General features: G+C 46.5%; 2 protein-coding genes across 2 annotated transcripts; both read left to right on the top strand.

Moving 5' to 3' along the window:
* Positions 1-3148: 3148 nt before the first annotated feature.
* On the top strand, positions 3149-6412 carry LOC128300793 (protein hairy). Its single transcript, XM_053036983.1, has 3 exons — positions 3149-3455; positions 3846-3941; positions 4079-6412. Exons 1-3 carry the CDS (start codon positions 3351-3353, stop codon positions 4937-4939), a joined length of 1062 nt encoding a protein of 353 aa, XP_052892943.1. The 5' UTR covers positions 3149-3350; the 3' UTR covers positions 4940-6412.
* A 10343-nt stretch (positions 6413-16755) lies between these two features.
* On the top strand, positions 16756-17558 carry LOC128304818 (uncharacterized). The gene is made up of 4 exons (XM_053042054.1): positions 16756-16830; positions 16916-17080; positions 17174-17332; positions 17409-17558. The coding sequence occupies exons 1-4, from the start codon at positions 16756-16758 to the stop codon at positions 17556-17558; spliced, it is 549 nt and encodes a 182-aa protein (XP_052898014.1).
* Positions 17559-19257: the final 1699 nt, after the last annotated feature.

The following is a 19257-nucleotide window of genomic DNA, read 5'->3' as shown; positions in this document are numbered from 1 at the left end:
GAAGAAAACAAAACCGACGCACTCACAGCTCGACACGAATGCCGCGCGAGCCCAGGACCGCCAGCCACGGTGCGGAAGAATGCAATCTGATCTGGATGCTGATGCAGCGGCACGTCTGCCTTTTTTTTCGGCCTGTTTTTGGGCAGCAGGAAGCGGAAAGGGGTGAAATTGGACACGGGACAGAAGGGACGAACAAAGAGCGAAAGATCGAAAAACACGGTCCGTGATCGTGAGCCGTGCTTTTGGAGCTCTCGCGCGCGCCTTTACCGACATCGAAATTCTTTTCTCACGCTCGTTCCGCTGTGGTCGCAAGCGTGCGCAAACACACACGCGCCCATGCACACACACGCAGCGCAACGCACGCACCCCACCCAATCATCCCCTTGTGTCCGCCATTATAGCTTCCATTAAACGGGGCACACGAACAAGTGGCTGCCGGCTTCGCTACCTGTTTCTCGCGCGAGCGCGAGCGCGTGTTGCAGCGTAGCGAGTGAGCGTATTCTCCCGGCTCTTTAGCTACTCGAATTGTTGTGTGCCCGATCGCGGGAGAATTCGCCGGATCGGCCTGCTGAGCGTGCAATCTCCTTTACCCGAACGGCCCCAACGGTGGAGCACGAACCCCCTGAAACTGGACCGAACGAACATGGCGCGTGGATGGATTCTCCCTGTTTTTTGGGGGTTTGTTTTGAAATGGCCGAGCGCCACAAAACGCGCACCCGCTAGCTGTCCCGCTCGGGCGTCGTGTGTGCGAGAGCGCGCGTGCAGCACTCGTGGAGGAGAAAAAAAGCTCGCCCCCCGATGCTGCCGGAAAGCTCTCCGCGTACCGATCGTGCCACGATGATGACGATGATGATGATGATGACGATCGTGGTTACTGCGGCGCACTTCTTCGACAGCGCGCGATTCAAGTTCATGGAAGTAAAATGTCCGATGGAAGGGGTTGTTAATTGTTGTTGTGGGTTCTCTCGCGCCACGGAGGGGTTGTAAAGTGAGCGCGCGCCCACCCTGAACCGGGTCGGGGCGTTTTTTCGCTTTCATTGCACGAGTTGCTGCTGCCTGGCTCGTGCACGGGCACGGGTGGCTCGTGGAGAATCAAAGGGCAATAAGGAATAAAAAAGGAATGTGCTCTTTTGCCACACGGCACCCGTATCAAAAGGTACGATCGGGAAGCTCATTCATATTTACTTTCGGTCTCTTCTCGGCGATGATTTTTTTTGTCTATTTTTGCTTCTTGTGTTTCTTATTAACAATAGTTCATCGATTTCTTGATGGAAAAGATTTTTCAAGCTGACTTCATAAATGAGCATTTAAATCATTATTTGGTTGATTCTTACTATATTATCTAATTCCTGGTAGAATTTCTTCCCAAATTAGACATTTCATATAGAATGGTTCCTGCGTTCGTAAAAAAAAATCACTTCATATCCACTAAAAGCCCACAAATATACCACGCGTACAGGCACAAGAAATCAGCCCAAACTTACAGACTCTTGAGAGGGGATCAGTTTCGTGCCGTCATTTATTACTTTTCGCTAGAATCCCGGGTCAATGTTGCTTTTTCTGTACCTTTTTTTAATGATCCCGTTCAGCAACACCGGGGTCTTCCCAAGCGATGCGGTGGGTACGGCGATACGACCTCTATACCCGCAATCAAGCGCTATGATCTTCATTGTAGGACTTTTTTTTGTAAGGAAACGAAAAATAGTAAGAAATAGACTCACAGAGTGACGAAATGATTGAATGCGATTGAATCAATCTAAAGAGCAGGGTTACAATTTAAGCTTATTCTCGGAGGATATCTCCATTTAAAAGCAGCATCAGAAAGGTGTCGGGATAAGGCAGCAAGTGTGAAAAGTATTTCAACGTTCAATGTAAGCCACTCTTGATGCATATTTTGACGTAATTTATAAAGAAATATTTCCTCAAAATTGGTAAATTATTTTACTTTTATTTACATATTTACACATCAACCAAAAAGCAATATTATCATTAACATGCTGCCAAAACATTATCGTGAAATCCAAAATCGTACCCCAAAACACCAGATTTAAAGACCCGCGTTTGCCCAAACCTCGCTTCTTCCAACGAAAGTGGCATTTTTCGGTACCGGTGCTGCCATCTATTGAGCAACCTCGGAACCGCCGAACCGCGAAGATCCTCGCAAAAGCAACGCGAAGGCCGTAAAAACATTAGTGTTTGAGGCGGTAAAAGAAAGACGCATCCATTAATTCGTCCGGTAGACGAATGGGCGAAGGAGCGAACGGTAAGGAAAGCGTGATCCTGACCATATCCTCCTTCCCATTTCAACCCAGCATACCCGCCCTACCTGACCCATTGCTGAGGATCGTTTTGTTCGCCCGTTACCCGCCGTGGAAGTGATCCTCGATTACGGCAGTGCTTTGATTTGTTTGGGGTGGGCAAAGGGAGACAAAACGATCGGATCATTTCGTTCGCACACCCTGCGGCACGCACAACCCTCTGGAATGGTCATCCCCTCCATCAGCAAAATCCTCACATTCCCGAAGGATTCTTTCGTCCTTCGCTTTGGGGTGGCTCGGCCGGGTAGCGGCATCACAGTCACACGTTCGCCCCAGCCGCAGCACTATCTCTCGCTCGCGCACTGAACCGCTCGCTACCTGCGAGAGCGCTCGGTGCATGAGCGAAAGAGAGCGCAGCGTGAGCGAAGAGCGCAGTGCGCTCTCCGTTCGGCGAGCCGAACGAAGGGATCTAGCGCACAGCGAGCAGTTGAACGGCATCAAAACCATTCGAGCTTTCAGCCAAGCAAGTCGTGGCCATCTCTGCCCTGTTTGCCCAGCTGACGCACGGAACGCACGGAGCAAGCGCCGGTACAGTAACGCAGAGTGTTGAGATTCGCATAAGATAAGACCGCACACAAACAGTTCGGACGGTGAAGTGAACACAACACGCAGCCTCCTGCGACCGTTTTTCGTTCGTAGTTTTGTGCGTATATCGCAGTTGTGCCCTTTGCGGAAAGTGTCTGTTTTGTTTGTTTAGTGGCGAATTATCGGAAAGCAAACGCCCCAACAGTGCCTTTGTGATGGAGAAGTTGTCATAAGCGAAACGTTACAACAAATCGAAGTTTTTTTGAACAAAAAAGCAGAGTGGAAAAAACCACCAAGTGTGATCGTGTGTGAAGCAAGCAAATTATATCAACCAGCAAAAGAGTGACATATAAAACTGTGGTGTAGCAAAACTGAAAACACGGCTCTCAAATACGTGCCTTTAGCGAGTGGAGGCGCAGTGTGTGTTTGTGCGCACGCGATAGCGAAGTGTTAAAATCCGGATTAAAACGACAGTTCGAAAAAAAAACGGAAACCCCACACATCAAAATGGTGACCGGAATTGGAGCCACCGCGCAACAGGTCGCCGGAACACCGGCCACCACCCAGATACCACCGGCCGAGCCGGTCAAACGCTCCAGCGATAATCGTCGGGTAAGTTGCTTTTTTTTTGCTCGAATAAAAATTGTGTAAAGGGCGCAGAAAAAACTATCCATAGTTCAAAGCGTCGACAAGCTTATCGCTGCCATTAAAAATACGACTAACACAACAGGAGCTCAGTTAATGAAGGACAATCAGCAGTAAAGCGAGAGATAATGTGAAGGTTTTTGCGTTAGTTCTTCCAGTGTCTAATTTTTGTTTTCATGACGATGGTTTTTTGGCCAAGTGTCTGTATTTTTTTTTTGTTTAAAATTATTTTGCCTTTTTTCGTAAGTTCCTTCGCGAATCGTATCGCTGGAACAGAAGTAGCAAGAAAAGGTTTAACGTTCCGGAAGCATCAAATTAATCTTTGCATTTTTTTTCTTCCTTTCCTTCCAATAATAGAGCAACAAACCGATCATGGAAAAAAGGCGCCGTGCTCGTATCAACAACTGCTTGAACGAGCTGAAAACGTTGATTCTCGACGCAATGAAGAAAGACGTAAGTATCTTACCCTTGAAATTTCTCTACAATTTTTCTACTGAAAACAAAAATATTGTTGTCGAATAGAAGAACACATTTTCTGAACATTATTAACGTTTTCGATTTGTTTTCGCTCTTCTTCTCATCCCATCCAGCCCGCTCGTCACTCAAAGTTGGAAAAGGCCGACATCCTGGAGATGACGGTGAAGCATCTGGAGAACCTGCAGCGGCAACAGAGCGCAATGTCGCAGGCCACCGATCCGAGCGTGATGAACAAGTTCAAGGCCGGCTTCAACGAGTGCGCCCAGGAGGTAGGTCGCTTTCCGGAGATCGATCCGCACGTTAAGCGCCGTCTGCTGCAGCACCTCAGCAACTGCATCAACGGTGTGAACAAGTCGGATCTCCCGAAGCGCCACCAGCAGCAGCAGCAGCACATTCTACCCTCGCCCCCAAGCTCCCCGGAGCAGCACGGACACCCGCACCCGTACGGGCTGGCCGGTCATCCGTCGCCGCTGAGTGCCATCCAGGCCGGTAACGGCAGTGTGTACATGGCCGGTTCGAGCGTTCAGCTCATCCCGACCAAGCTCCCGAACGGTAGCATTGCCTTCGTGCTGCCAACCACCGCCGCCCAAACCCTCACCACCCAGGTGCCGCAACCGCCCGTCCCGATGCTGGTGCCGATCCCGAGCCGTACCGCGTCGACCGGATCGGCCTCGTCCAGCCACTCGGGTGCGTCCTCGCTGTACGATCGCGTCCCGCGGGAGCATGCCACCTCGTCGCCGTACCACGCACCGCCCAGCCCGGCCAACTCGCACTACGAACCGATGGAGTGCCACTCGTCCGCCAGCGCTTACCACCTCCACCAGCACCAACAGTCGTCCTCCGCCTCGTCGTCCTCGTCCTTCAGCAGCCCGGACAGTCCGCTCTCGCTCGTGATGAAGAAACCCTACCACGACGAGGACGACGATCACGAGATGAAGCAGGATGATGATGGCAAACCGTGGCGCCCGTGGTAAACCGTGGCGCGGTGCGTGAATGCCGGAGTCATATACACAACAGTACCTAAGGATGAGCTTTCGGGAAGATGCTGTGCAGACTTCCAGGTGCCTCTGCACCGATCCAGCCGCATCCAGTGCGGAGACGGCCATTGACGGCCCCGGTCCGGTTCACACCCCACTAAACCCTTGTGCAAAAGTGTCACTAGTCATACGATTTCCTACAAGATTCGGGAAATTCATGCATCTCAGTGTGTGCGGCAGGGAACAGTGACATACCGATAACAGTGCCTGTGCTTTGTGCCTGTATGTTTTACGTGTGTGAATGGACCGGCAAGTTGGTGATGAAACGGAACGGTGGACGCATATTGTGTGATGCTGTGAATAGCGTTTAAGAAGAGTAACACTTTGCAGGGCATTAGAATTTATAGCGCAGTGGAACAGTGAGTTAAGAGCGATGAGCGACGGGTGTGGGCACCGAGCCGATGTGCCTTCCCCGGAATGATGCAAAATGGGTTCAAAAGCTTTATCAGATTCAGTCTGTTATTAGTGGTGTGAATGTTTGATAGGACCTCCTCGCCATAGCCTATTTGTTTTTAAGCAGATTTCTGCTTGTGTGTGTGTGTGTGTGCGTGTATCATTTCGAATGTGTGATTTTTAGAGCTTCGTGCGCTTTAGTTTAGAGTTTTTATTTTATTTTATTACAAAACAAACAAATACCTCCCCGCTTTTCGCGAGATGCGACAATTAATCACATACGTCTTCCAAACGTGATGGCCACACTACACCCATCACCAGAAGGGTGAAAGTCTTCCAAATGAAACAAAAAAAAACCCATATCAACATGAGCCTTTTTTGTTGCGGTTGTGTGCGTGCGCCATGAATCCTATCGCTGTGCTCAAGGGGTCCGATTTTTTCTCGGACGTCCCGATCCCGAACACACTTAGCTGAAGTTAGCTTAACATTTTAAATTATTTGCTTCGAGAGGTCCTTGAGGTAGGAGTAGGCAAGTTCGTTTAGAAGCTTTGTTGTTTTGTTTTTCATGATGCCGTAGTGTGATCATGGACTGGACAAACGCTGGCGTATTAGCTCCTAGTAATTCTACCCATATCCTTTCAAGGCTTGGGCCTCAAATGGTTAGCAGCGAAAGGGAGAAAGTAAATCGAACGAGGAAAAATAACCAAGCAATTGTGTGTGGCAATGAGTGAGATAGCAGACAATAATGTAAGACAAGGCAGAAAACAGATCTAAGAAGCGGAAACGTTTCATGTAATTTACACGGTCAAGTAGAACTATAGCTTAGGCTAACTTTTATAAGCTAATGTAAACCATACGCACCCTAGCTCGTAAGTGTTAAGAAACAATCCTATGTAAAAATAGTATTTTATAAGGCAAAACCGAGAGAAAACCCTAGCCAATCGGTCCCTGGATCGAGTTGCGCAAATGAGATATGAAAATATAAAATCGAAAATCATACAACATATATGATGAAACAAAACCTAACCTTTGACCTGTGTTTCGTGTTTGTTCCTTTTTTGGTGGTGAGAAAGCAATCCGGGGTGGGTTTGAGGGTGTAAAAAATACCACAGATAACCTGCGCCCAAGGGCAGTTCGGGGTCGTTAAAGGTTCGCCCCTCGTTTCGTCGATCGTTTCCGCTGTTCCGGTGTGGCGAAAGGAGGAAGGGAATGGTGTCGTTAAAGTAAGTTCCTCATCGCAACGTGTCACCATTAAACGGCAAATTATGAACGGAATGGGGGGGCGTGTGTGTGTGTGTGTGTGTGTGTGTGTTTTGCCTCCCCCGTATGGCGAAGGGGGAGGTTGTGATTTTTTTTTGCTCCTCTCTAGCTGTTGGCATTTTCTGCACGAGGCCATCACCAATCGATGCGTGACAACACCGTCCCCGCGATGGCGTTTCTGGCTGACGTCAATACGTGAGTAGTCGGTTCAGATTTTCCGATATGTATTTAACTTTTTTTGGTTTAATATAACTCCCCCCTCCCTTCTCCACCACCTCCCATTTACCTCGAGAAGCCTTCTAGCATTGCGGGGATTTTGAATGGCTCGTGCCTCATGCCGAGTCGGTCGAGTGCGAAGCGACGATCGGTCATCATTTAGCGTAAGATTGTCTGAAAGGCTCCAAAAAAAAGCAAACCCCCCGCACAAGTGCGGCCGTGTGCGCGACAGGTGTGAAAATTTAACAGTTGAGCGATTGGTGATGGTTTTTTGTACTGCTTTTTTTCTTCCTTCAAAAGGTCCGTACGTGATTCACACGTGTACGGGGTTGATTAGAGGGATGACTAAGGTTGAGCGTGAGACAGCGCAATTGACAGCGCCGAGCGATTGTACTGACCTCAAACTGTTGGATTTGTACTAACTGGTGTGAAAAAAGAGTAGAAATTCTTCAAACTTCATAGCAATAACATATATTCTACCATGAAATTTTGACTCTAAGAGATCAAATCACACATCACAAACATTGTCCTCCAAAAGCAAACAGAGCCGTACTAACAACCATAAAAAGTCCGTAAGAAAATATGACAAAACGGTGTGCATTTTCGTATTATTTTTTTATAAAAGTTAAATTTTTATCATATTTGATTAAGGAAGACAGTAGAGAAATCCAGAATCCAGAATCCAGAAGACATCTGCAATAAGCGGACTCGCCCACAGATGGCGCCAGTGTTATCATATGCCGAATTGTTCTGGATAAAATGGGTTTTACTAAACAGAAACGATTGAGGGTTTAGGAGCGCTTAGAGCCCTAAGTGTTCCAAATTTCATTAAAAAGAATTGACAAGTAAATCGTCAAAATTAAACGTTAATTAAGAAAGGGAATCTATTTAAAGTATCATTGTGGAAAAATCCAACTAGAAAACGAATCTTCATGCACGTTTGGCAAAGAATCAAGTTGGAATCCTCACGTTTTGTTACGGACCCAAATGCATTCATTTACAAACACATTTCGTTAGTATGCTCGAATCGTACGCATAAACAAACAGTCACCAGTGATCACAAGCACCAAATTACATGCAGAAACGTTCTATCATTTGAAATTCTGCAATATCTCGTGACTCGCTGTATGCAAAGAATCGACCAGTTCGAGTAACCTCAGGCGGTCGGGTGCAACAATTAAGGCATTGCCACGGTGCATTAATGTCTCTTCTACCTGGTGTTCGAATGTACCGGGACCTGATGCAGAACATTTCAAATGCCAAACAAACATTCTAGCATACATTAGACTGGGAAGAAGGAATTACAGTACGTTAGTCACGTGACGATGCCAGAAGTGCATGTCTACCGAGCCTCGGTCAGGTCGGTATCGCGTGCAGAAAATCGACTAGACTGAACTGAATTTTCAAAATAAACACTGGCGAGCGTCTACTTGTTGTATTAGGTTTTAGAAAAACAAAAGAAACAAAACACAGACATAAAACAAACAGTATTATAATATTAAGTTTATGTTACATAAAAGCTGTTAAAAAAACAACACATCTATTGAAACCACTGTTAATTTATTCTTCATTATTCAGTATTAGCGAATAATTCATAATAACATTAGCGCGTATTGTGCATGCCAACCTGAAACAGGCAAAACCTTCCACGAACGATCTGGTTGCATCGAATCGTTATGCAGATTCCAACAAAACCCTCACGTGATGCCTAAATCAATGCGCAGTCGCGACTCACGACCGCACGAGACCGTATACACGCCAGGAGATCAAGCGGTCTCTGGCGATAGTGGGTTTGCTCCTTTGCGGGATGGGTGGAAATCATCTCTCAAGCAGCAGACGACCCACTTAACAATGCGCACGAGACTTGCCAGGTATATCTCAACAGAGGCCCGCGGTCGCCTTCCCACAGCCCCGAACGCCAGCCACATGCTTCCCAATTCAAATTGTTTCGTCCAACACGTGACCGGCAGTCCTTCGGTGCCGCTGTCTCGTGATCTGTGTTTGCTAATATTTGCTCCCGGTGGTTGACGGCTCCGATCGGCATAATACTTGTCACCAACGGCATGCTTCGATCGTTATTCAAGGGAAAGTATTGAAATGCTTCAATGGCTCCTAAGGGTTCATTTAACATCCCAGCAAGCCATGCAGATCATCGAACTTTCTGGCGCTGGAATCGTGAACGGGAAATTCCTGGCGGACTCCACTCGCTCGGGGGAAGAAAAAATGTGTTCCGTTAGCTTGCCGCATATTTGCAACTCAAATTCCCGATGTCAGTGTGACCGACTGTGGAATATATCAACTCGCTCGAGTATCACAAATCAACACGCGCAAACAGTTACCTTGACATATGTCACACGTGAGCACACAGCATCAAGACCTCCGAAAAGGAGTCCGTGGCATTCCGTGCTCAAAGTGACACCCGGCGGACGCCAAAGGAAGCGAGTGTCAAACGAATTCAACCAATCGAGGTCGATGTAAATTAAAATATGCCCAAAGTTCCAGTAAGCGAGCGGCCAAATGCTTGCGTTTAATTTTAACCGTAAAACATCTCAAACTCTTCCCAGTCGCAACAGGAAAGCCCTCGATCGGACACTTCACAATCAATAGGCTGCCGCTAGAACCGTACCCTTATCAGCGCCGTTTGGGACAAAGCCTGTTAATAAGGATGTACCAACTTACAAAGCCTCCTCCTGAAGCAGTTCTCCTTAATGAGCGAATTTCAGCAAGCTTGTTATCGTGCTGGCCATTTTATGACCTACCCATTCACGCCGCTAGTAGCACCGGCAACAGCGCTAACCACTATAAACCTTCCGCACTTCCCTTCCGCTAAAAGCCGCGTGAGTCAAACGATTTACGATGGGATCATAGAGCGCCTCCCTGGGGATAGGCCAGCATGCTGCCAGGCGCGGTGTAGATAATTTCGCTATTAAACCCGATGCTTCCTTTTCCCATTGTCGGCAGATGATTGGATGTTGTTGCGGGGTTGTTGTTGTTTCGGCACTCGCTTAAACCATTTCCCGTGGCGTATTTTTATGAACCTTACGAGACCCCGCGCGTAGGGAAACGGTAGCCCGCGGTTTCGAGTTTTCGGCCAGGCGAGGTTAAATTTAACGATCACGCAAGATCACTGTCCCGCACGTTCGGTCTTTTTGGCTCCCACAGTAAGCGACCGGGAGCATGAAATGAGTTAGTGAAATATTGATGCTGCAGTCACGGTACTATCCGTGTTTTTTCCGTCACGGTGTAGGGCAGTGTTTAGGAGCACGGGCAACATTGTTAGCATACCGGTGGCGTTTGACCATTTGTCTTGATCGGGAATAGCGCGACAGAAAGATTTGCTAGACACAACTAGATTAAGTGGCGGTAATATCAGGGAGTGTTAATTAAATTCTATTTGAAAACGTTTTCCATTTCCTTTATGGCTTATCTTTTAAAAAGGTTCTCTTCATCAGTACTCGGTACTCGAGTTACACTGTACAACAGGTGAACCGACCGAACTGTTTCCAAAGCATCGTTTAAGTGAAATGAAGATTTGTCTCTAGAACAAAATAATAATTTTAGATCCTGTTCAAAATACGTATACAGGCAGTCCCCGAGATACGCGGTTCCTCTTATACGCGGATTCGGAGATACGCGGTTTTTGGAAATTTGACAGCAGAGCTAGTTTATAGCACAAAATCTAAGCAAAATGATGAAAAATTGGTCGAAAATACCCTTTTTTGTCACAGAAAACATTTCTTACTAACTTATTTTAATATATTCTTTCTTAAAATTGCCTGATTCGGTGAAAAAATTAAGTCCCGAGAAGGAAGTCGACTCTGTGACTTTGAAGTATAAACGAAATTGCACCAGGATTCGACTTACGCGGAAATTCGAGTTACGCGGATTTTTCCCGGATTATAGCGGTCCGCTATAATAGCGTATCTCGGGGACTGCCTGTATAGCAGTTATAAAAAGCTTTGAATACGAAGTTTCTCTATTAAGTGGCTATAGAATTGCAGACAGCGTACTAACGTAGGAACAAATAAAGTCAAACGAAGCCTAGACGTCTTGAGTTTATTGCAACCGGTAAAGGAAAAGAATAAGAGTAATGTCAAATCTCCGATCTTCACTGATCTTTCTTCAATTTGTTTAATACCTTTCTTCCTACTGTAAGAAATCTGAAAATACATTAATACCCCTCAAGTTTGTTCGTAATTATATTTTACAATACATTCTCCTGCACTTTTGGGAGAATAAATTAGAAAGCTCAACAATAGTTGATCTCCTGAGGGTTGAGTACCAAAAAAAAAACAGAATGGCGACACTTGGGAGATTCGATATACCAACTTGATCCGAAACTCTGTTGCAATCTATAATTATCCTCGATAAACGTTAGCCGTTCTGTTTCCGTGCCATCCAAATAAGTCCCAATCAGTACCTTTAGCGTGTAAAATCACCAAGAACACTTCTGCCATTTAATACCACACTTGGCACCAAACAATCAAGGTCATCCTTTGCATCAAGATGGGGGTGACCCCAACTGCACATCACATATGATTGTAAATATTTTCTTACACTAAAAGCTTTTCAGCTACTCCCCCAGTGTCCAGAACTGCACTTACCGAAGGGCTTGCATAGTTAGTTGCGGTTTCGTTAGACTACGGGGAAACGAAAGGAAAAAAAAAGATTAAAACACATGTGCGCACATGTTTTTTTTCGGTCCCGCCGTCATTTGCCCTTCGCGGTGCTGACCCTTGCCATCTTCTGCGTATTATCTCGCGTGCGCCCTGTCGTTCGTCAAAATGTGTCGAAAGTATCCCATCGATTGCTTTGACGTCCGCAAACCACTCGACCCGTATTTGGGGTTTTGGGTGGGAGGTGGTGGGGGTGGGATGGAGTGCAGGCAAGAAGCAAAAACACTGGCCGTACGTTCAACCCCTCTTTTCGCGGGGATGTCGACACGAGCGGGCCGTAAATCTCGGTGCCTCCCATCCCCGTCCCACCCCATTCGCTCCACTTTAGACACCAGCGCCATCCCCACCCCACACCCGAAATCTTCCCCTTTCGGACGGGTTTTTCGAGCTCCACGAGTTCGCCACCGCCAGTCGGTGGAGATTATCGTTTCACGCTTCGATTTGACTTTGACAGGGGCTCGCGAAGCGGATCGTGTCCCCCGTGTCCCCCGGATGCGGGTTTTTACTGGCCAGCGAAAGCGAGCGTACATTTTCAACATCGAACTGAGCAAAAACAAAAAAAAACACATAGGAAAGAACAACCACCACCACCGCCACAACGTGGCCGGGAAGAAGCAACTCGCTGGTGCTTGTGTTCCTCGCGCGCGACGGAACTACTACCGTTCGTTGGTAACTGTGCACGAGCAGAAGAAGGGTGACAAAAGGGCACTCCCTGGCGAAGAAGTGGTAAAGGGGAAGGGCAGCGGTAAGGAAGGGAAACGCGGGGAGGGCGAGAAGGTGGTTTCGGTCAAAAACGTGGGAACGGTTCGAAAACGGTCGGCAATTCCCCGTGGCTAGTGGTTGCGCGTGCGCGCGTGCTCACTAAGGCATCATTAGGCATTAAAGGGTACATGCGGGGGGAGGCATGCAAGGGATGGAGGGTAGCATGGGGTTAGGAATGTAAAATTTGAGGGGAGAAGGAGGGGACAGAAGGTGTGTACTGACGGTGGGAGACGAAGTGTCGGTGTCGGACCGTTTGCGCTACGACTCGTTACGTCGCGAGAGGCTCAATACTTTGTAGCACTTTGTGTCGCACCACGCGGAACCGCGCTTCTTCGCCTGTGGCTTTGTACATGTGCGCACGTGTGTGTGTGCGTGTGTGTTTGCATGCGATTGCGATCCACCACCACCACCACAGATTGCTGCATCCTGCTGCAGCATCTTCTCACGGTCGGCTCGTGGGGCAATAGTTTTCCTTCGCGTCTCGCTGCTCCGTGGCACCACCGCCACTGATCGTTCGATCGTTTCCGTTTCGATGATCGCTCGCGCTTCTATTTAGGGGGGGGGGGTTTGGTGATTTTCTCGCCCCATAGGCAACGGGGTGGGAAAAGATAAACCCTTTTTTTCTGTTTTAAAAAACCCTTCCCACCAAGTTTGCAAGTGTTCGAGGGTGCGCGATCGGCAGGGAGTTTGGCTGGATTAATGCAAACGCGCAACGAGAGTGCTCCAGAGCGTTGCGTCATTTGACTACGGTTGCTCCGGTCGATCGATTGCATTGAGCATCTTAATTAAATATTTATCTTCATTTGGCGCCTTATAGTTGATTCGCTTTTTTTCAAAATTCAGAATAATGAGACGTTCATTGGTCGATGCTGCAGGTTGATTGTATTATATTTTAATATGTTTCAACCTGGATTTGTCTATTATATTACTATTAAACGCCGGACACTTTTCTACAATGTTCACTTTGTAATACTAAACATTAACATTAATTTATACATAATTGCCTCCGGTAACATACTCCACCTAAACTTTGAAAACGTTTACAGTTTAGACCTATTTAGTTTGGAAAGAGGTAATATAATAAATATTATATTCAAAGTACAGGGATTTTATACTATGAACTAATTTAACTGTTAAATTTTAAAAATCGTGGCCATGAATTTCGAATCAGCGTATAAGAGATATACCGTGTATCTTGAAAAATAAATGGTAATTAAATTTTAGAATATGAATTGTTGACAAAATAGTATACTTTAAAGTTATATAAATATATTAGTTGACTATTTGTTTTTTACCTTTTAGGTAGTAGGATCTCACCGAGTTATAGAGAGTTGCATCAAGAATACCTGATACATATTTAAGTTCATCGTGTTCTCAGGTTTTTTAGAATTTCTGGATTTAGAATTTCGGGCATTATTGGAAACAGATAGTTACATTAAATTTTAAAGCATACCAGAAACTACTTGAATAAAAAACCTGCTCTGAGAAATAAGTAATACAACGCAAATGCTACCACCTTCTTCAGGGATCAACATCACTTTGCAACTGTCCATATCATAAACTAAATTGAATTTACCATCAGATAGCTAGGTCTGACTCATCTCCCGTCCATTCTGCCGGGAACACGGTACGGCAATGGCATAAAACCACATTTTTCCATCACATTTCCATGGTGTCTCGGAACAGCTTCCGTACCGTCCACTATTCTAACACCACCCCTCGCTGGATGGCTGCTCCAACAAACTGTCCGTTGCGCTTTGTACAATGTTTGCTCAGCCCCATCACCTTCTGCCTCCGGTGCGGTCCCATTTCCGCTTTCCCCTTCCCTAAGCTCTTCTAAACGATCGTGAAACGCAGTGAGTAATGTGTGGCCCTGCACTCACTTACCGCATTGTTTCGCCGCCGCCCGACAAGCGAGCGCACGCTTATTTGTGTCGCACGTCTTCGCATGCACGGTGGCGGCGCTTTTCAAACCCCTTTCAAACCCCCAATCCTACCCGGTCCCCGCCTGCACCCTTCCGGCTTGGCGGTAGACGGCTGATCACGGCTGTTCATCCACAAATGACCACCGGCGAAGCAACGAGGCGATGCGTTGTGTTTGTGTGGAATGGAATCGCACTGTTTGCTGCACAGGCCGCCCGAACGACCGCTCGTTGGGGGTTTGACGGGAAAACCCTCCCCTCCCCAAATCACACACACACGCACACACACTTCACCCTTCTGCTAAACAACGCCATTCCCCCGTCACCCCCCGTTCCATCGCCGCTCCTTTCTCCATGATCGCTGTTCGGGGCGGCTCTCTCGCAACGACAAAAGAACGCGACGGACAAGTACACGGCAACTTTGTCGTAATTATGGCAGGTCCGGCAAGGCGCGTGGAAACGTGCGATGGTGCGATTTTGAGATAATTTTTCATTCGCGACGATTCGCGCGGTTCGGGCACACGCGCACACGCCGCGCGGCGGTGGCGTGTTTCGCCTTTTCGCCCCTCCATGCGCAGCCCGGTACCGGTGGCTTGCGTTGCTTTGTGTTATTTATTTTATTTGCCCGACGCAGGTGACCGTTTGATTGAGGTTTGCTGCACGAGCAGCATGATTGAGCCTATTTGGGTTGGTTGGACGGAAGAGGGGATGGGGTGGAGGGGAAAGGGGGTGGACGGGTGATCTAATGCAATTAGTGGTTCTCGCGGGTGCGGGTGATACTGGGCGGTGGGCGGGATAGGGAATCGGCACGCTGCTAGTGCTAGAAGTTACGGGGCAGTTAGGTACCGTGATTGATGGCCGATATTTGTGCGGGTAATTTTTCACATTTCAAACGATCCGTTGAAATAAACCCCAAACGGTTTTGCACGCGTTAGTTCGAAAGGTTGCGTTTTGTTTTAAGCCAAATCAGCTAAATGCATGTGATGGAAAACCATAAAAAAGGAATGGTGTAGACATTTTTGTATCGCGTTGTTGGAAATATTTTGTATGGAATAGTAACAAATACTCAAATATTTCCACTCATTGATATTTAATTGGCGAACAGGAGGAGGCATTTGTAGACCTAGTTCAAATTAAACAGTTGAAAACGTGTATAGGTAGGTCTGACACCCTTTAAGTTTTGCATTGATCGTAATTCTAAAACTTTATCGATTAAATCCTTTGCAATTCAAAAAGCGTTAATAAATAGATTTAACTTTGGCTATTGGACTCAAAATCTCAGGAAAAAGTTGAAAAATGATATGATATTGCACTAAATAGAAGTACTAAACTAAAGTAAGATTTTTACATAAAAAACGAACTTTATTAGAATTTTTTCTAAATGCACGGTAACAGAATAAATAACTTGTTATTGACAAAATGCAGTCATCATAAACATCATGCTTTTATTCAAGCTCTAGATAACAGAAGTGGATTGTTGAATTATTATTCTTGTTTCTTTTTCCTAAATGGTCGTCTCATTTTTATTTTTAAATACATTTTATAGCCTTCAAGATACTTTGTCTACTATACCTTAATATTACATATAAAATATTGAACACTTATATTCAATTATAATTTTATAATCATTTATAGGATCGAATAATTTTGGAGGACGATGAAATTGAAGTTAACGATGATAGAATGTAATTTTAGTCTTATGTTTGCTAATAATTTAGAAAGAATCCTTGAAACATCCCATGGAACAGTCTGTACGTCAACCAATTATTTCCTAAGCCAAATCAACAATGTCGCGGGACTAAGTTTAGTTTTTATTGTAACTTCTGCTATTAACTAGTTGTCACTCCGTGTTGACCTCATAATCATTACATTTGCTTCTTTAATTCACATTTGCCATAAACGATCTGTCCATTGTTTTTGAGTGTTATTGTGGAGTTGGTGATCTTTGGCAAAATGTTATCCTGAACAATTCAAAAATTTTCGTCCAAAATCGCTGAAAATTGTCCATTTTTTCAGTGCGTTATCCCGAAACTTAGTTTCATAATTAAACTCTCAATAATCATAGTTTAATGAATAATTAAGGATTTCTTATTTTATATTGTATATTAATTAAAAAGCCATGGTTGTGAACGTGCACAATGTTATTCTTATCGATCATCCCGTTGAATTTTTCCACACACACCAACACATACTACCATCATAAAAACGCTTAATGTGGGGCGTGTTATGTCGAACACATTCCATCCACTCAAAGCACACATTCGCCGATACCGGAAACATATCCAGCGCGTAAACAGCATCACAATATTACGTCCGATCCCCATCTCAACTGGTGCATGTACTTGAGCCGTGTTTCGCTGCATCGACATGGCTGCAGCTTGTTATTTAAATCGAGATAGTCGCGAAAACAACTGGTAAATCACCAGCCTCCATCGATTAGCCGCATTGCATTTTGGGCTGTGCTATAAATATTCGCACAGCGTGTCCGATGCCGGTACTAGGGACGTGTGCGTGTACGGGAAATATGGCAACGTTGACCAGTTTCATCGCACCGCCGCTAACCAGCGTAGTGTTGCTGCTGTTGTTCCACTTGATAAAGGTTCTGTAGTTATCTATCCCCGTTGCATAGAGTTGTGGCCAGGAACAACGCAAGTAATACTTTCATTCATTCCACTGTCGAACAGGGCGAGTTTGCAGTGCAGTTTGGTGAATCGCTCAAACCCTGTTCGGATGCGGACGATGGAATGATGCTGGATCTGTCAGAGTTTCAGGTCATACCGGATGAAAATGATAGCATGCTGCTGAACGGAAAAGTGCGCCTAAATCGTGCGCTTGAGAGTCCAGTGGAGGTAAGCATTTGACCCGATCTTGACTATTCTGGAAGATCAACAGGGAGATTTAATCGAAAACTTTTCACTTACAAATCCATTTCCTCGTCCAAGGTAAACATTCACACCAAAAGACTAGAGCAGGGCGAATGGAACGAAGCGGTCCTGGGACGCAAGGTGATTGACCTCTGTCCACTGCTGCAGGTCAGCACGGAACCATGGTTCGTCATCACAAGCATGATGGGCAAAAAGGATTGTCCCTTCACAGAAGGCGTAAGTCTCTGACGGTTCAGACGGGTGCAAAATAGCAGCAAATTAATTGCCTCCTGCTACTTTGCCTCCTTTTTAGCACGAGGAGTCGTTTTCGATGCTTCCGGTCGGTGACTTTGGGTTTCAAATACCTCCGGATTTCGTAGGCGATTGGAAGGCATTCTTCGAGGTGACATCGCAGGCCAAAACATCTTGTATGATGGCCGAGTTTAGCATCGTGGAGGTTTAAAAAATATGTACCAACTGGACAGTTAGAAGAGACTTACACGAGTTTGCAAATAAAAACACAGTTGACAGCTATTTCCAACTTATTTCCCTCAAGCGAGTCTTCTGAGAGGAATTCCCAATTTCACAGCAAGCTTCAACTACTCACATGGAACTGGTTCAGAATTGCAAATAGTGTGTTTGATTGGGTTTTCTTTTATTTCATTTTTGAGGTTCGCGAAAGCGCTCCTTCATACAGTGTCCACCCTTTTCGAATCAGGAAGCAAAAGTGATCAAGAAATGCCGAGAACTTTCGATAGGTGCCCCGGCCCGGTATTTGCGTTTCAAATGATTGGAACGAATCGGATACGGGGCAATGCCAGACGGGGGAACCAAAAATCAGTAACCGCCCGCTAGGTACGTCAGCAAGCGTTCTTGTGCGATTTACTTTCTCTGTGGCGAGGGCGGTGTGTGCTTTAGCGCAAGAGGAAAAAAAAGTGCTAGTGACACTTATGTAAGCGTGTACCGGGTCCCTGCCAACGAGGCATGTAGATGAGTCTATATCCGCGCATATCAAGCCGTAAGCTGTCTGAAACCCAGTGGAAGAACGTGACGATGGACGACGACCGCATTCTCCGGGTGTGAAAGAACTTACACCCCTGCCGGTCCTGTTCTGAAACACACAGGCTGGAACAGGGCCGGATCGCTTGGGTGGTATATTCCGATTCGGACGGAGTTCTTTTTTAATCGCTCGCAATAAATATTTATGCCTCTTCGGGGTGGACTTCGGCAGCGATCGACCGTTCGTCGATCGAGGCCAAGGTCCAGACGGTGTCCGGCTGTCTCTCAGGGTGCTCGATGAATAGCGGTGAAATTCGAACAGTTTTCCTGCTGATAGGGCGTAATACTACCCTCATGATGTGACGTGACGTATTGAGGAGATGTTTTAAACCGTCAACGGCAAAACACTTCAACACTCAGAGTACAGTAACTATTTCTCGAAGATAGTAGAAAAAGAGTGAATGACCGCAAAAAAAACGCAGTGGGAAAGCGCTAATACGCTTCCCGCTTTACGTATGTCGCCCTGGCGTTATGTTTTGCTCGCGCACAGTTCCACCAGTGCGGCTAACCTCCGATGACCTCCGTTGTGCGCCGTGTCGACAAACCGTGCCGTGGTCACCTCGCACTTCCACACCACTGGCGTGCAGAAAAGTTCTCAAGTTTTGCGATTAGCTGACGAAGACAACGGCAACGACCGTCCCCAACAGAGTCCCCATCTACGGGACGTGCGACCCGCACGGAAATCGAAGTCCGATTACGGCGCTGTGTATATGTGTCGGTGACCATGGTTTGTGTGATCATTAGAATAACAAACGTGCGGCCTAACGAAGCGCGTGTGCCGATCGGTTCCACCACCGGTGGAAAGGCTGTACGCGTTTTGGGTGGTGCCCCCCCCTGCACACTTTCATCCAAAACCCCCCACCCCAACCACCCCACCCGTTTCGACCGATGCGAGAAGCACTTTGGCATCGCTACAGTGTGGACATTGTCAGGGCCTGCTTCGCCACGCCAAAACGATGGGCACCGCGGGCGCGAGGCCGGTTTGTTGTTGCGAAACGAGAAGCGCGAAAATTATAACAATGTAAATGAGTTTATAAATAATTTGCTTTAATTGAACCGAGAGGGCCGCGCGCGCGCTCGTGTTGCACAGTGATTCGCAAGTG

This window comes from Anopheles moucheti, chromosome 3 (assembly GCF_943734755.1).
Source record: "Anopheles moucheti chromosome 3, idAnoMoucSN_F20_07, whole genome shotgun sequence".
In the NCBI taxonomy this organism is placed as follows: domain Eukaryota; kingdom Metazoa; phylum Arthropoda; class Insecta; order Diptera; family Culicidae; genus Anopheles; species Anopheles moucheti.
Note: the sequence above shows the minus strand (reverse complement) of the source record. Positions and strands in the feature narration are given on the sequence as shown.

What these genes read in the sequence shown, in the direction of transcription:
- LOC128300793 (XM_053036983.1), top strand. Translation starts at nt 3,351, where the DNA reads ATGGTGACCGGAATTGGAGCCACCGCGCAACAGGTCGCCGGAACACCG. An exon ending in GCTCCAGCGATAATCGTCGG is followed by an intron (nt 3,456 to 3,845) that starts GTAAGTTGCTTT and finishes TTCCAATAATAG; the next exon opens with AGCAACAAACCGATCATGGA. An exon ending in TCGACGCAATGAAGAAAGAC is followed by an intron (nt 3,942 to 4,078) that starts GTAAGTATCTTA and finishes CATCCCATCCAG; the next exon opens with CCCGCTCGTCACTCAAAGTT.
- LOC128304818 (XM_053042054.1), top strand. Translation starts at nt 16,756, where the DNA reads ATGGCAACGTTGACCAGTTTCATCGCACCGCCGCTAACCAGCGTAGTG. An exon ending in TGTTGTTCCACTTGATAAAG is followed by an intron (nt 16,831 to 16,915) that starts GTTCTGTAGTTA and finishes ACTGTCGAACAG; the next exon opens with GGCGAGTTTGCAGTGCAGTT. An exon ending in ATTGTCCCTTCACAGAAGGC is followed by an intron (nt 17,333 to 17,408) that starts GTAAGTCTCTGA and finishes CCTCCTTTTTAG; the next exon opens with CACGAGGAGTCGTTTTCGAT.